Consider the following 17172-nt stretch of genomic DNA (forward strand, 5'->3'; position numbering starts at 1 on the left):
TGTAAATTAATTTATTAACTAGAATGCTATAGATTGCCTTAGAGGGACACAGCATGGCATGTCTGCAGAGTTTCAAAGAATTACGATTCTGCTCTGCTTATAAAATCCTCCCAAGGAGATCTGGCAGCCAGTTGAGTCAGCTCTCCATCTTAAACCCTAGCAGCATTCCATCCCAAGGAGCAGCACGGGGTCTTCTGGACCAGCTCAAGAGCAGAAGGGTCCAGGCAGCAGCCTGCTCCTGCCTGGTGCCCTTGGCACTCTGAGAAAAGAGAAACCCTAGGCAGTATCCATGATCTTCTAGCCGCAAACTTAGGAAAACATCCCTTATTTTCACAGCTCGCAAGTTAACAGCATCTTTTCCGAGCCTCCTGTGACTTGAGTTCTTCAGGGCACCTGGTGCAGACAATACAGTCCATCTGTCTCCCTACTTCAGCCCTCTTGCCCTCGTGGACAACAGCCCCGGCTTCATGCCAAACGGCCTGCCTTTATCTTGGCGAGGGGGACACTTGGAGACAAGCATTGGCCAGCCTGGCTACACATGTCCCTTTTCAGTCCGATCAGAGAAAGGTGGTACGCAGGAGCCTGTGAGCCTAGCAGGCGGACTCTCTCAGCTGCCGCCCCACACATTGTCCCAGCATCGCGGTGCCGGGGTGAGGGCTGTGTGAACTCAGGAGGGCAGCAGAGAATGGCTCAGCATCTGATATGAATTTATCACCGGCTGCTGGTTGGGTGGGGGGAGAAAGCAAGTGGAAGGGCCTGTGAGTGTTTAATGCACCCTGCCACAACCCAACAGTTTGTCCTGAAGAGCCTTTTACCGATATGAAAGGACAGGGTCAAAAGTAAGTTGACCCCTGACAGAATGTACAATTATGAGCAGAGGGCTGCGCACGAGCAGCTGCTGGAACCCCACTGGTTCCGCATGGGGCTTCCAGGAGTCAGAATATGAATAATCAACTCAAGATTGTTTCCTCCCCCCCCCGTGCACCCCCACCACCTCCCCCCCCCGCCCCCACCTCGTCCCCTGTTTTGAGCAAGTCCTATTCTATTTCTACAGGAAGAAGCCTGGCCCTCCCCAGCAGCTGCAATAATTGTGTTCCTATTGTGAGGAAGACCTCCTCCTGGCCACCCCCTTACAAGTGGCCATTGTTGGTGGAGAGTCGGTGATTACACGCTCCGCCTGATGCTCTGGGGGACCCAGCTGCCTAAGTGCTGACACACGAGTGTGCAGTGTGCGGAAGGCCAGGCAGGGGCTGGTGGAGGTGGAGGCAAGAGGTGGGGGGGAGGCCACGTCTGTGCAATGGGACTCGGACATACCAGACCTTTTGCATAAGTCAAGCCCAGAACAAATGAGGCTTTATCAGGCCCCACGGAAGAGGGGGTCTCATCTCCCTTTGAAGTGGAGCTGAGATGGAGACAAGCAGCTTTTCCTCCTTGGGATCAAGCAAACATCCTTCTTTTGATATGCGACATGCTCATTATCTCTGTCCCATTTAACGATTTTTGATTGAAGGGTGGCGGCTGGGATGCCGAGAAGATCCTGAGAGGGGCTCCGTCCAGCCAAGCCCGCAAGAAAGGCTTTCCTTGTGCCTGGGCCTATATTTGGAATTTCTTAACAGTGTGCGCTTGTTCTTAGAGGCAGATAAGGGCTGAGCGTGAAATTCTTAATTAAGCAATAAATAGAGAGTGGGGTGTCAGCAGATGCAGCCAGTAGCCATGGCAACAGGAATCACATGGGCAAGAGAGCTGAGACTAGATGTAGGCCTCGGGCCTGGGCCTGACTGACAGCTGAAGAATCCTACAAAGCTTGTAAACCAGATTAATTAGCTGACTAATTATTTCATAGCATTAATGTAACTAAAAAATAAAAATAGTTCACCATGAACTGAAACCGCCCTGGAAAACAACAGCAGGGAAAGAGGCAGGGGGAAGCTGGCTGTGTCAGGCAGAGCCAGAAGCTGCCAGGGAATCAAATGGTATAAATGGGGAGATGGGCTTGCTGGCTTTGAGTCTGGCTTTGAAAATGAGAAAGAACACTTGTTCTACAGGCATACCCATCCCAAGCATGGCATAGAGGTTACATCTCGGAACCACCATTCATAATAGTTAATCACATCAAATACTGCCCCTCTGGGTCCTAACACAACCGCAGCACACAGTACTTCACTTGTGGTCTGTTTTATAAGTGGCTCCATGGGCAGCATTCTCAGGGACTTTAGAAAGTCCACCTGAACCAATCTCCTTACAAGATCTCTTTAAATGAGCGAGGTTATCTTATTCTGTGGGTAGCAACTGCTTAAGTGGTATTAAATTTCAATCATGGGAACAATATGTCATATATGTCATATGATCATGAATCTCAGCTCTCTAACAAAATCTAGTCAAGGAAAATAAAATGAGACCCTTTTCAGAAAGGTGATGATGAGTTCAAGGTTTGTGACGTTGTTAATGTTCCGAGGAAATAAAACAAAAATTCTAAAGAAATAATCTCTTGAGAAAATTTTGAGTAAGGTAACATGGCACACTAATCACACCTGAGGATGTTTTGGGTGTTTTGTAGCACAATTCCAAGAGATAAGTCAGTATTCTTAACCTCGCTGTACAGATGAAGTTATTGAGGCATGGAGCATTTATAATTCCAAGCCCCAGGTAAAATAGCCAGCCAGCCACTGATTAAAACCTTAAGCCCTAAGCTCTGGCCATGAGCTTTCCAAAGAACCTGCATTCCATAAAGATGTTTGCGGAACAAAGACAAGACTCGCCTCGGTAGAGAGAGAAATGCAAGGGTCAAAGATATTATATGTACAGGATTCTTTGTCTTTGTCACTGGGGATCAGCGAGAAGTCTTCTCCCATGACCCTGCCCAGCACCCCCAGCACCACCCTTTCTGGTCAGTGATCAATGATTCTTTGGCAGGCAGCACACTCTAGTGGAGGGATCCACAGCCAGGAGCTAGAATGCCTGGGTTCTGATTTCTCCCATTCTTAGCCATGTCTAAGGTTAGTCGGGTATCTTAAATCAAACACATGAAGTAGCCAAATGCAGGAAATGAATATAATTGTGATTTTAAAAAGTTCCTCTCCTGGGGGATGTGGTTAGGTCTCAAACAATACAAAAGACGATCCTCTTAGAAGTGGTCAACAAATGAATGGTCAGTGAAGCAGCACTCTGAGTGAAAGCCAGCCAGGAAAAGGAGCAGGACCCTTCCATCCCTGTCCCCCCTGAAAGTCTGACAGGAAACTCAGGGGACCTGAAGGAGCCCAAGCAGTTTCCCTACGATGACATGAAACTTGTACACACAACTCTGCCGATGACTTTTCATCCAGGAATATGTCCACACAGAACGTGAGGTCTGTACTTGGGCTTCCTTCTTAGATTATATGTATTTTGTGTAAAATAGGCCAATCACAGACTTATAATACCACATGATAAAAAATAAAAAAAATTAAGTAAACTAACCAATATGTGAAATGCATGGCACAGAACTGAAACAGGTACCAGCTGCAACTCCCTCACTGCCATTTAGGCATCATGGCATCCTGAGCCCTCCTAAAGATGCTGTAAACTATGCACAAAGGAGATCAAACCAAATCCATGCAGCCCAAGACAGCTGCATGGGTACCAGTGAGGAGAAGCGAGAGGAGCCTCCGTTCCCCCTGGGTCCTGGTGTCCTCACTGTGCCAGCACAGAAATGGGAACAGACGTGGCTCGGGCCTCCTCTCTACCCCTTATGCTCAGAAGGTACAGGAGGCAAATGACCCTGAGAGCCACTGCTTGGAACCCTGGGAATCCTTTCCAAGGAACAAGGGTCTCCCAGTTCACTAAACATTCAACCAACCCTCTGCAGCTTCCTGTTCCTTTTCCAACTCATATTAATCAAAGGGTGGAAATACCCGGGTATTCTGACAAAGAATTTTGTAAAAATTAATGAAAACTATATACCCAATTAAAATGTTTTACATTAAAATATTTATCGCATCATATATATACAATATACATATGCAGAGGTACATCTATGCATAAATATATATATACTTGTACATACTTATGGCATGTGTATTTATACCATATATGTATATACTAGTATATATAGAATAATAGTTTCACTTACTATTAATTCAATAAGTAATACTATCAAAAGGGAAGAAAATCTGTAACTGTGTGATTTGATTTTATTTTGTCTTTAAGCCCCAAATGTTCCTTTATCATTTTGGCTTATGTGAGAATTCAAATTTGTCCGCAGCTCATGAACAGAATCTGACAATGGACATGTTTGCGAAGAGCACACTAAGTAATAGAACAAGAACCATTTGAAATTAAATTTTGCTCTATAATATATATCAAGTGAATAGTCATAGTTAAAATTAATGGCAGCGATTTGCTCTTGCTACTGGTATTCCCCTCCAGAGTGGTAAACCAGTCACAGGCTCTCTGTCCCTCCTGAGTTTTTATAGCTTTAGGTTACATTTATGAATGTATCAAATCAAAAAGAAAATCTGAACATTACAATTCAGTGCAAGTAAAATATACAACAATCTATTTGGCAAAGATAAAAATACCAGAGAAGTACCATACTCTCCTCTATGGTGCTATTAACATGTCATCATCCCCGGGCTCAAGTGTAGCTCAGACTCAGTGGACATACAGCTAGGCACAAGGGAGAGGGGCCGGGGACTCGGGACAATTGCCCAGCTCTCTACTTCCTTAGGGACAAGACTGGCTTGTAGCAGGGGCTGGGACTTGAGGAGCTGTGAGTTCTCCTGAATCTGACCAGGATCTGTTAAGACTAATTGATAACAAAATTGACATTCTAGAGACCCATTTGGACAGATTCTCCTTACAGACCACACTGAGCTGAGGTTGGTATAAATGGGCATCACAGTGCTAAGAGTGACCAATGCTGACATGGGATAGAACAAGAATATGAGACAAACACCAGGAAGTCAAAAGAAAACTCCTGTGAAACACGCACAATAAGATGATAAAGAAATCCTTCAGCCATCTATTACTCTGCAATCACAGAAGGGTTTTTGGTCCTACAAGATGAGGTTCCTGCATCCTACATCTTTTTGTTTTAATCCTCACGTGAGGATATGTGTATTGTTTTGAGAGAGAGAGAGAGAGAGAGAGAGAGAGAGAGAGAGAGAGAGAGAAATATAGCAGTAGGTTGCCTCCTGTATGCTACATCCTGATGCAAGACAGAGACAGCCCACCCTAGTCCTCAGATTTTCAGATCAGCCCTCCACGCCTCTGCACCTTCCTGGCCTTGGATCCGCTTCCAAGGCTTTCCTCCTCACCTTCCACAGTAACTTCACTCTTCATTCCTCCTCTTTGTAGCTGTCATCTGTCCTCTATGTTGCTCCTAATATCTGTGGCCATAACCAAGCCATCCTGTCTTTCCCATGCACTCGATCTTTCTACAAATATAACAGTGCCTTAAAGTGAATTGAAAATATTAATAACAATGTTTAATAAGCACTTGGTATGGGTTAGGCACTCTGATAAAAAGTTTTACATGTTATCCTTTATATAATTTCCTATCTTTTGAGGTATGTCCTATTATTTCATTTTATAAGTGAGGAGGCTGAGCCTCAAAGAAAAAGAGCAGCTGCTCAGTGTCCCATATCTAGTAAGGCTTGGAGATGGGATTTAAACCCAGGCAGTCTGATTTCAAAGCCCATCCACTTAACCATAACACACAGCTGTTCCCCTCAGTTTCCCATCGTTTCATAGCACAACTGTCTAAAATTCAAGAGTGAGCGGTGGTTTCTTACTACGTGCCCTTAAAAATGCCCATGCAATTATACTTACCCAGATAGGTGAGTTGCCTCAACTGGCTATTGAAGAACCAGTCACAGCCTTGGTCTTTACCAGGCGATGGAAGAGAGGGCAACGACCGCCCCACTTGACTCCCGCACCTTATGAGGATGTCAGGGGAAGGCCACAGGACTGTGTGGACCAGCCGGAGGTAATTCCCAGGAGCAAAGTTGTCAAATGTTGCTGAGTACTTGAAGTGAGAGAAAAATACAATAGAGCTTATTTAGGAAGGAAGACTCCCCTATAAAAAAGAGCTACAAACAGCCCTGACCAGTTTGGCTCGGTGGATAGAGCGTCGGCCTGCAGACTGAAAGGACCTGGGTTCGATTCTGGTCAAGGGCATGCACCTTGGTTGCAGGCACATGCCCAGTAGAGGGTGTGCAGGAGGCAGCTGATCAATGTTTCTCTCTCATCGATGTTTCTGATTCTCTGTACCTCTCCCTTTCTCTCTGTAAAAAAATCAATAAAATATATGTTTTTTAAAAAGCTACAAACAACACTGAGTTGTTTAGAAATAAGGTAGTTTACACCCAGATGACTTTTCTTTTGAATCCACTTCGTAACAAACTCAGAACTAGAGTTTACAAAATCATACCAGGTGAGGACGGAAAGACAAAAGTTTCCTTTTGTTTAACTTCCTTAATTAACACAAGAGAAAACCAAAGCCCAGACAAGTGGATTGATTTGTCCCAGGTCAAATAGCTAGACGAGACAGAGCTAGGTCTGGAATCCCTTTAAAGAGGCAGGCAATGTTGGCAGTACATTCCATTTATAACAGCAATAGCGAACACTGATGTAGCATGTGCTACATCAGTGGTCCTCAACCTTGGCTGCACATTAGAGTCACCTGGGAATCTTTTTAAAATCCTGATTTCTGGGCCTCATCCTCCGGAAATTCTGTTTCTCTGTTACTAATGTTGTGGCCCCACCCCATGACAAAGAAATTGAAGTTCCAGAGGATGAGGCCCAGAAATCAGGATTTTAAAAAGATTCCCAGGTGATTCTAATGTGCAGCCAAGGTTGAGAACCACTGTGCTACATGCTTAAGTACGACTCACATAAAGTCATTCAATCCTTGAAATATCCCCTGTGACTGTTACTGTTCATGCCCCATTTTACAGATGAGGAGAGTGAGGCAGGTAGAGGTTCAGGAAACTTGTCCCATATCACACAGTTGGAGAGTGTGCGCCAGGAGAGAAACCAGTCACCAACCGGCTGCCTTTACCTTATGCAAATTCCATGCAATGTTCTCATGGGAACCTTTAGGGAAGGAAAGAGCTCTCTGCTCTCAGAGAGGTGGTGAGAGGATAAAGACAGATTCTGTTTTGAACTCCTCAGAACTATGGCACACCTAAACCAGCTTCTAGTTCCCTAATACTGCTCTCAGGGCTTCTAGGGAATATAAATATTAGGAGACAGAAAGAAAGAAACGTGTTCAAAGGAAGAAAAGAAGCTTTAGGGAATCCACCAGTTTGCTTGGTGTTGTGTTGTGTTTTTTTTTCCAGAAAATGCACCCACTTCCTACATGACTATTCCTGTGTGTATTCCCCCTAACCATTTGACTCCTAGACCTTCATGTACAAGTTAATCTTTGACCACAAGGTGGCAGTATGCAACATAAAAATGCTTTGTTAAGGCATTTTTCTTGGGTTACAAACACTCCTCTCTGGGTTAAGTTGGTTCTTAACCCATAATATAAAAATACAATTCTATAGATTGCTTAGAAGCTGTTTTTTATTGTATTAATAAACCTAAGAATTCAGGCAGAACCAATCTGCTCTCAAGGTGAAATATATATAAACTTGAAATACATAAATTTGAAAATTTTATTAAACAGATAAAATTTTCAAATACACACACACACACACACACACACACACATTGTATTCAAGTTACAGTCATACATTCATCTGGTCAAAATGCTGCTGCAGTTTTCTTTACCAATACCAAAAGATGCTAATACCTTCGAACTATTATTCTACAGAAGGAGACATCATAAGCACTTGGAAGTGGAACACACCATTGAATAAATTCCCTGCAGAGATCTGTTGGTCCAAGGAGTCTCAAATCGCAGTGAGTAGGTCTCTTGATCCAAGAGCAGAGCCATCCAGCCATCAGGGTTAGACAATGTGTCACGCACATAGTTGACAGTGGTTGTCTTATTTCTGCTGTCAGTCAAGGTTAAGTCATAAGAAACATCCGGAGCATTAGTTCTAGTGTGAATTTAAAAAGAAAAAAAAAATGGGTTTTAAGTTATTTGTTCATCCTGGATCTAATGTACTCTTCTTCCATCAGTTATGACTCATCTTCTATTCTCTCCATGTGTGCTGTAGGCCCCTTCTACTCTGTGTGTCTGTGGAGGTTCCAGCAGTCACTGCATGCGTCAAAACAGCCCAGTGCGAAGCTGTCCTTGCATTGTCTGTGCATGTCACTGGTCTGGTGGATTGGAGTAGTAACGTTCATAATGGATGCCACTAAAATGCCATCTCAATGAATTCACATATACCAGGACTATAGTCTATTATTTTTTAAAAGAAAAGTCCATGACCAGAATTTTGCTGTAGACCAGGTTTCTCCACAGCAGAAAATATATTATATAGTCAGTAGATATCCTTATTGGGAGCAAGAACTGAGAGCCAGAACCTGATGTGCTCTCAGAAGCCCACCTCCCACTGCCCAGCAGGAATGGCATCAGTAGCCTTCCCCAGAGGGAGGACGTAGCCTGGCTCCTCGCTTGTGGGCTTGCACAATGCCCAGTGCTCACACCTACTATAGCACCTCAGTGTTGTTGGGCTTGCTTTTGTGCTTGTTAGCATAGGTTGTGAGATCCTTATGTTAGAGATATTTTATATTTTCTTTTTGCTATCCTGGCACAGGACCCTCACACAATGGGCACTCAAATCATGTCTACTAAATAAAGAAAGAATGCATGGAAGAGCTCGCCCAAAAGCTGGTGCCAATTTCCTAAAGGGTTTCTAGAAGGACTGCATTTTACCAAATGAAGAAACTGAGCCAGAGTGTGGCAAAAGTGTTAGGCAAATGTCACAGGTAGAATTATAAAGTTTTCATTTCCGTAAATGATTTTACACAGCCAATTCCAGAAAGTGGTTTTTAAGATTTCACTAGAACATGAATAGGGTTAGCCACATGCTAAGACCATAAAAGAAAGTCAAAGTGGACAGGAAAAAAATAAAGCAAAATAAAAATCAATACACATTATGACTGTCCTTCCCTCTTTGTTTTAGTTTTCATAAGAACCTTTAACTGTGGCATTTTGCTGCAGGCAGATAATTAAATTCTCAAAGAGGAGGGAAATGAGATGAAGGATGTTGGGTTTTCAAAGTGAGGTGTAGCATGAGCATATCCACAGCCAATTTACAATCCAGTGGCATATGATAAAAGGAAACTGTGTTAGTGCTAAGTGCTTGGGGACTATGGTCAAATGGGTATACACTGGAAATCTGTATCTCATATGTGCTAGGTATAGGAACTTGGGCAAATTACTGACCCTCTTCAAGCTTTCTTTTTTTTTTATTTTTTCAATGGAGACAACAGTAGATTGTATCTCATCTAGCTCCTGGGAAACTTAAAGAGATAACCTATGTAAAGTATTCAGTGACCATTAGCAAGCCAAACAAGATCTATCTACAGCCCATTTAAGAACCTCAGATGGGCCAGGTTTGCCATCCTGTGCTACTTATTTTAATGTCTAGAGGTTTACTTGGTCATTAAAAAACGCACTCAATACTTTTAGTGCTACAGAGCCTTTTTAGGATTACATGTATTTGTTTAATCTGTAAGTTAATGAAAGGGATGAAAAATAATCAGGGCATGGGGAATAAAAGAACTATGCTTTTCTAAGATTTCCCTATGCAGCATTAACGAAATCTTTACAAAGTCTGGGGTGGGGGAGACTTCTTTCTCTCTTTGGGTTTAGGATCCTTAGCATTTGTTTTTTTCACATGTATTTGTTTTTTTCACATTATATCAGAATTTAAATTGGAACTAAAGAACAAGATTGTTGAAGATTCAACTCATGTTCTTAGAATCAGAATGGACATAAAGGTCATCTGTTCTGATTTCAAATCCATTGTAGGAATTTCCTCCATATTTTATTCTGTCCCTTCTTCCAGTCATGGGATATTCACATTCTAAAATTCCTCCTCCATTTATAACATTTATAATTATTAATTAAAGGCCCAATGCATGAAATTCGTGCAAGGGTAGGCCTTCCTTCCCCAGGCTGCAGGCACCAGCTTCCCTCTGGCACCTGAGACCTGAGCTTCCCTCACAGCCCTGGCTTCATCCAGAAGGTCATCCAGAAGGATGTCCGGAAGGACGTCCAGTCTAATTAGCATATTACGCTTTTATTATTATAGATTTATTATAGATTTTTAATCTTTACATAAGCTTTAGAAAGCTTACTTTTCTCCCCTGTATCTCCTACCCATTTGTTCTCAATCATCATGGCTCAGCTTAACAGTTCAACTGGCCCCTTACTGATGTTTCTCCCCAACGGGAAGTCTACCCAGAAAACTGCATGAATGTCAGAGGATTTCATATAAACTTATTAATCAAAGAAGATAAGCATTTTGATCTTAAGTGAACAGAGCTTAATATGGTCAACCTCCATATCAATAGAATATTCGCCAAGAGGACTTAAACACTTACGTTTGGTGGTCAGAAAACCTCTTCTGGGCACCTACAGGCAATCTACACTATTAGTGAGCCCTGGTTTAGGAAAATGCTAAGGTTTTCTTATGGACTTAAATTTCTTATTTTTCCAGTCAACTGCTCTCAATTAAACTACTTTTACAAATAGTTATTTTAAACTATAAACCAAAAGAAGAATTCTGTTATCCACCCATCTGTTTACATTTAATTTCAACCTATATTTTGTCACTCTTTTCTTAAGATATCATGCATACCACCTTGAAAATATTACCTCTATATGTTATAATATAATCTATTGGGTAGATATTTCCAGAAATGCTTTTTAATTCCAACAATGTGGCCCCAAAAATCCTCCTGGTCACTTCAACTAGACTTAGTTACTTCTCAATTTCCATCAGCATCAATTTTCAGGATGTAATTTCTCCTGGTTTAGTTTCTATAAATTGTAACTTTGATTATTGAAGAAGCCATTTTTCAGACCTTACTCTCCAGGTTCAGAAGGCTCTTATAAAACTTACCCCTCTCTTCAAATAAGCAACTGAATCCTAACTCTAATTCATTTCTATTTGTCTTTAGGACTTTTGTACCTTTCTTGTGATGCCATTTCCTTCCAAAGAGCATCTAATAATCTGATGCTAACCCCTTGATCAATCAGAGACCCACCATAGCACATTGTGGTTCTAAAGTATCCTTTCCTCTTGCTTCTTCATGCATTGCCCTAATCCTATCAAGCCACACCATCTCTCTAGCAAGGTTTATTCAGGATGCAATTTCACAGGCACTCACATGCAGCACCAGCTTTCTGTAATGCAATGCAGGTAGAGGAGGTAAAGGTTATCCAATATACCCTTATCACAGCTAGAAGTGGAAAAAATCATAGGACACATTCTGAAAAACAAATCAAAATGTAAAAGACCCATCATCTCTCAGTAGGCAAGATGCCTTGTGTTGACCATCACCCAGGACCAAAAATTCAAATAACTCCCATCCTTCTAGGAAAAATGCTAGCAGAGACAGTGGTGGGCTCTTCTGAAAAGCACCCAAGGAACATCAAGAGTCGAAGAACACCATGAAGAGAATTTACCAACCACAATTGCTACAATTTTCGCTTGTCCTAAATAGCCACCAATTTCCCCATGCCCTAAATAGCCACCAATCTCCCTCTCTTTACTGTTAATGAAGCAAAGGAGCACAAAAGTATTTCTAATTTGGAGGAGCCAAGGGAGTCTGCATGGGCCATTAGCAGCAGAGAGCTTCATTACTAGGGGAAGAAGTCTCTCCCTGAACTTCTCATGGTTTTATGTGCAAGAAATCAGGAGGCAACCAGTCCATTTTAAATGTTAACCCTTCCCTCTGCATCAGCAACAGCTCCTGTGTACAATCAAAAAGACAAAAGAACTACAAACCTTTCCTTTTATCCTCCCTGTTCCATGAGGTGCCTTAATTTTTGTTCTTTTTTTAAATGCCCAAGCTGGTTTTTAATTAAGCAATAGTTTCCTTTAGAAATATAGCACTGTCTGTGCACTTGATAAAACTTCCAGCCTATGTACCAATTTACAATACTAGTTGCATAAACAGTTATGTACTTTAGTGCCCATATACTGTGTGGAACTCTTGAATGGATGCTGCCCAGACAGGATTTGTTAGGCAATCAACAATACCAAGGAGGGCAAATATTAAGACTCTGGTTTGTGTTTACCGTTAGCTTACGTTTCCTGAGGGTCCATATCTCTGTATTAAGACAAACACTGCACTGAGTTCTAAATGCTCTCAAATTTGGAACAATTGTGAAATAAACACTTTGCAATTACACATCTCCTAAGCCAGACACATCATAATAACTAGTCTTAAATGGTGCTGCTAGCATATTCTGGATGTGAGGGCTTGCTGCTGATGCTTTCATCTTTTACTTCCTGAAGAAAACAAAATTGAAATTTGGAGTACAGCCAACAGATTGTTATAACACAGTCTGGGTTGAATGCCCTTTAAAAATACACTGGGCTCATAACAAGTCCTTGTCAGAAAACCAGCATCCTACCTGCAGACCTGCCACCATCCGGTAATATTTTATATGTGTCAGTTAGCTTTTTTTTATATACACTTTTTGATTGAGGTACACTTAAATATATCTCCTTCTGAAAATAAATCTAAAAAGAGGAAAGAAGCCACAACATTCAGTCTTTCTCCTAACCTTTTAATAATCCTTAAATTCACATTTAAAAAAATACAGGACTAGGAGGCAGAGGCAAAAGCCATATGATTTAATAATCCTTGTGTTTCTGACAGGCAAACCCTAAGATCACTCCTCCATGGCTTTGCAGATGTATAATTCACAGGTTATTTTTCAGAGTTGGTTAAAGAGAAAATAGTTTATTATAGAAAAGCCGAAGGCCAGAATCCACCTACCACCTCCTCAAACATAGTCCCTACAGTTTTTGCAACACACTTAGGACAATACTTCTTGCTTATTCTATCTTAATCCATGGAGAGAAGCAACAGATGTCTATCATCCTATCTAACATGATCCTTCCTATACCATTGCATCTCTTCTCTTGAACTATTGAATCTAGTTGGAATGGTTTCTTCAGAACATGAGAAGACCACTATTAAAACTATACACCCAGAAGGTAGACAACTACCTGTCAGGGATATTGAAAAATAATGTTATGCATCAGGCAAGGAATTAGACTAAGAACCTTGTCCTCTCATACACATACACACACACACATGCACATGCACTCTCCACACCAGTGGTTCTCAACCTGTGGGTCGCGACCCCTTTGGCGGTTGAACGACCCTTTCACAGGGGTCGCCTAAGACCACCCTGCATATCAGATATTTACATTACGATTCATAACAGTAGCAACATTACAGTTATGAAGTAGCAACGAAAATAATTTTACGGTTGGGTCACAATATGAGGAACTGTATTTAAAGGGCCAGAAGGTTGAGAACCACTGCTCTACACACATCTGGTGCTATGGAGGAGCTGACTGACACCAGCTCACAAGCTCATTGTCAGCCTCTCTTTCCAAAGCCAAGTTCAGTGACATATTTGAGGATATTCCTCAGTTTGGGGGTTCATTATGATTTTTAAAGATTTGTCTGCCCTAACTGGTTTGGCTCAGTGGACAGAGCGTCAGCCTGTGGACTGAAGGGTCCCAGGTTCGATTCCAGTCAAGGGCATGTACCTTGGTTGTGGGGACATCCCCAGTAGGGGGTGTGCAGGAGGCAGCTGATCGATGTTTCTCTCTCATCGATGTTTCTAACTCTCTATCCCTCTCCCTTCCTCTCTGTAAAAAATCAATAAAATATATTTTAAAAAAAAAAGATTTGTCTGTTTTACTTCTGTAACTTCTGCTGCCAAGAGAGGATGATGCTTCTTGGAATTTTTCTGTCTCACATAGGTTTTTCTTTGTTTGGTTTTTGCTTTTGAGGAATGAACGGATGCCATTAGTGATGCTGTGCCTATTTATCCCTAGGAAGTAGAGTTAGGCGATTATTAAAGGAAAAGGTAGGCCAAAATTTCCATTTGAACTCTTCTTTACTTTTGCATCACAGAGGCAGGGGGTGCCTCATACTTTGAACACTGACACATTAAGAACAGTTATATAGGTAAAAACCGAATGCAAGCACTACAGGAGAGGATATTAAGCAAGATCTAAGAGTCAAGGTGATCAACATGAGCATTAACACTTTCTTTTCCAAGAGAAGCAGGGAAGAAGAAACAGAAAGCTTTGGGTAACAATGAATCAAAGACTATGTCCTGAATTATTCCAGATTCTATAACTACCTGGGAGGTGTACCTGGCGCAGTGTAACATCATGGAACTATACAAAAGTATTCCCTGTTTTTCAAGAATTGGATTAAGGTACAGTTGAGTAAACCTAATTTCTTTGCCAGACATTTGTTTCTCAGAAACATATAATCTCTAGTATTTTATTTAGATAGTAGCATGTTTATATGTTGCTTTGTAAATCACCAAAATAAAATAGAGACTTCTTAAAGACAACATATACTGAGCACTTACTACATGTCAGGCACCAACCACGTGAGATAAATAATACCATTATGCCCATTTTACTGATGTGAGAACTGAAGCAAAAAGAGGTGGAGTAACTTGCCAAAAGACTACACCTATGAAGTTGGGGGAGAGGGAGCTATGTCTTGTACCTACAAATGATTCTTAATTACTTCTCTATTCTTCATATTTAAAAATTTATATCAAATATATGCATATGTCTTGACTTTATTTTATGAACATCCTATAAAAACTCAAAAAGACTGGCTCGCCAACCTACAACATCTTTTAAACTCCTCTAATTCCCCCCACACTCAATATAGTGAATAACTGAAAAAACTGATTCACTGTCATTTTAATAAGTCTATGACAATTGAAGGAGCTAATGAGTACTATAAAGCAATAATAATAATAGTCATAATAATAGTAATTCCCAGATGGTAATTTTGAGGGTTGACTTCTCATTCTCTCCATCAGAAGTCTATGCATCAATACTTCCAGGGCAAGAAAATAATTGCTAATGTAGATTAACTGCTGATTCAACAGGGGTGGGGTAGGAACAAAGTAGAGGAAGAATCAGTTGCTAAATAAATCATCTGGTCAGCTGATAGTCATAGGAAAGCAAACACCCAGAGACATTATGAAATGACAATCTTAAGTATTAGATGTTCCTATGAATTTTAGAAATAAGGACTGGAGATAGCACTTTAATCCTGGGTCTTCTGAAGAAAAGCTGAGTGCCATGGGCTCATTATAAATATGTCCGAAGAGAGAAATGGGCATAAGGGCACTAGAGGAAGAAGGTTTGGGGGAGTCCACAATTTTTTTACTTATATTTATTTGTTCAATACTAATTTTATAGAATCATTATGTTTCAAAATGGTAATAGGTACTATAATCCAAATACACACACACACACAATAGAAACCCTATTCTCACACGGCATACCATCTACAAGAAGAGATGGGAAATTTTTAAAGCTATGTAGGGTCTATGAATATTGGTTAGTGCAAGTATATGGGGCCAGCACACAGCAAGGCTATCGAAACCTGTACAGAAAACTCAGAGAAGTTTACCAGAGACAATGACTTCCATGCTGAGTTCAACGGGAGTTGAACATTATGAATGGAAAAGCACAACGAAGGTGAGTGTGGCCGAGACAAACTGCAAGGAAGGGGGCAGTGTTGAGAGACGATGCTAGAATTATAAACGGGAAGCGGGTCATAAAGGGCTCAGGAGATACTTAAAATGCTGGACTTTCATTTAAAGGCACTGGGAAAACTTTAAAAGTTTCAGACAAGGGAATGAATGAAGAGCAGGACCAGATCTGCAATTATAAAGTTCAAGGACGGGAGCATAGCAAGGTGGCAAGCTAAGAAGCTGTTGTGATTATACAGGTAAGCGGTATGGTGGCCTGGACTAGGGGAGGAAGTTGGGAAGGACATACGTAGAAACACTCAAGAGGAATTTTGGGGAGAAGTAAAATGGACTGTACTTGGTAGATGATTTACGTGTGAAATAAGCATTTCTCAGAATCCCGAGGGAAACTACTTAATGGTAGTTTGACTAGCATAACCAAAGGGTCCTTGCTCCAATATTAATAGGAAATGTATTGTACAAATCCAATAGTTCATGAAATTAACAAGGAAAATGAACTGGAGTGAAGCAACTTTGCAAGTAATAGGAAGGCATCAGCTATTGCTTCCCTAGAGCATATGAACACTTAAAAAGAGCTTGGGGAGAGTAAATATGTGTAAATGGGAATGGACATTATTGGAATTTTTAATAATACTTTTTAAAATATATATTTCTTTATTGATTTCAGAGAGGAAGGGAGGAGAGAGAGATAGAAACATCAATGATGTTTCCCCTCTTTATCCCCCTCCCCTGGGGATAAAGACTGTAAAACTGAGTTTTGGCAAGTCAGGTTTTAGATGCCTATTAAACACTCCAGTAAAAATATTTAAAGCATTGCTGTTCAATAGAAATATAATGCAAATCATTAATGTAAGCCGAAGACATAATCTTAAATTTTATAGTAGCTATATTAAAAAGAAAAAAGGTAAATTATTATAATAATATATTTAGCCCAGTGTATCCAAAATATTATCATTTCAACATAATCAATATAACCAAATTATTAAGATCTTTTACATTCTTTTTTCATAGTGAGTCTTAAAAATGTGGTGTATAATTTAGAATTATGGCACATCTCAATTTTGAATGAGCCATATGTGGCTACATTATTGGACAGTGCCAATCCTAAGGGCAGTTGGATTAGTGGTCTGGAGCTCAGTAGAGATTAAATAAAGAAAACCTGGAAGCATCAATGAATGTTTTTTTTGTTGTTTTTTTTTTTATTAGTTAAGGAGCATCAATGAATGTTAAGTGAAGTGGTGAAATATCCCAGATCATCTGGGAAGAGGATGACTTGAGAGAAAGGAAAGCTCCTCACAGAATCCTAAGAAACACCCAGCACTTAAGAGACGAGGAAAGGAGCTTATAAAGAAGATCTGGAAGGAGCACACAAAAATGCATAGCCCATGGACACAGACCATGGGGTGGTGAAGGCCTGAGGCTGGGGGGAGGGGGGCAGGGGCGGGCTAGAAGAGATCAATGGGGAAAAGGGGGACATAGATAATACTTTCAGTAAAGATTTAAAA

At 41.0% G+C, this 17172-nt stretch overlaps 1 protein-coding gene across 1 annotated transcript in view; it reads right to left on the reverse strand.

The window, feature by feature from the left end:
* Nucleotides 1–17172, reverse strand: part of PKHD1 (PKHD1 ciliary IPT domain containing fibrocystin/polyductin) — a gene marked incomplete at its 5' end in the record, with an annotated part of 392126 nt that overhangs the window by 183604 nt on the left and 191350 nt on the right. Inside the window, 2 exons of the mRNA XM_081094978.1 lie at nt 5809–6004; nt 7850–8027. Of these exons, the coding sequence (XP_080951104.1) occupies nt 5809–6004; nt 7850–8027 (374 nt within the window). The remainder of the gene's footprint in view (nt 1–5808; nt 6005–7849; nt 8028–17172) is intronic.

Source organism: Myotis nattereri, assembly GCF_964212035.1.
Source record: "Myotis nattereri genome assembly, chromosome: 6".
NCBI lineage: Eukaryota > Metazoa > Chordata > Mammalia > Chiroptera > Vespertilionidae > Myotis > Myotis nattereri.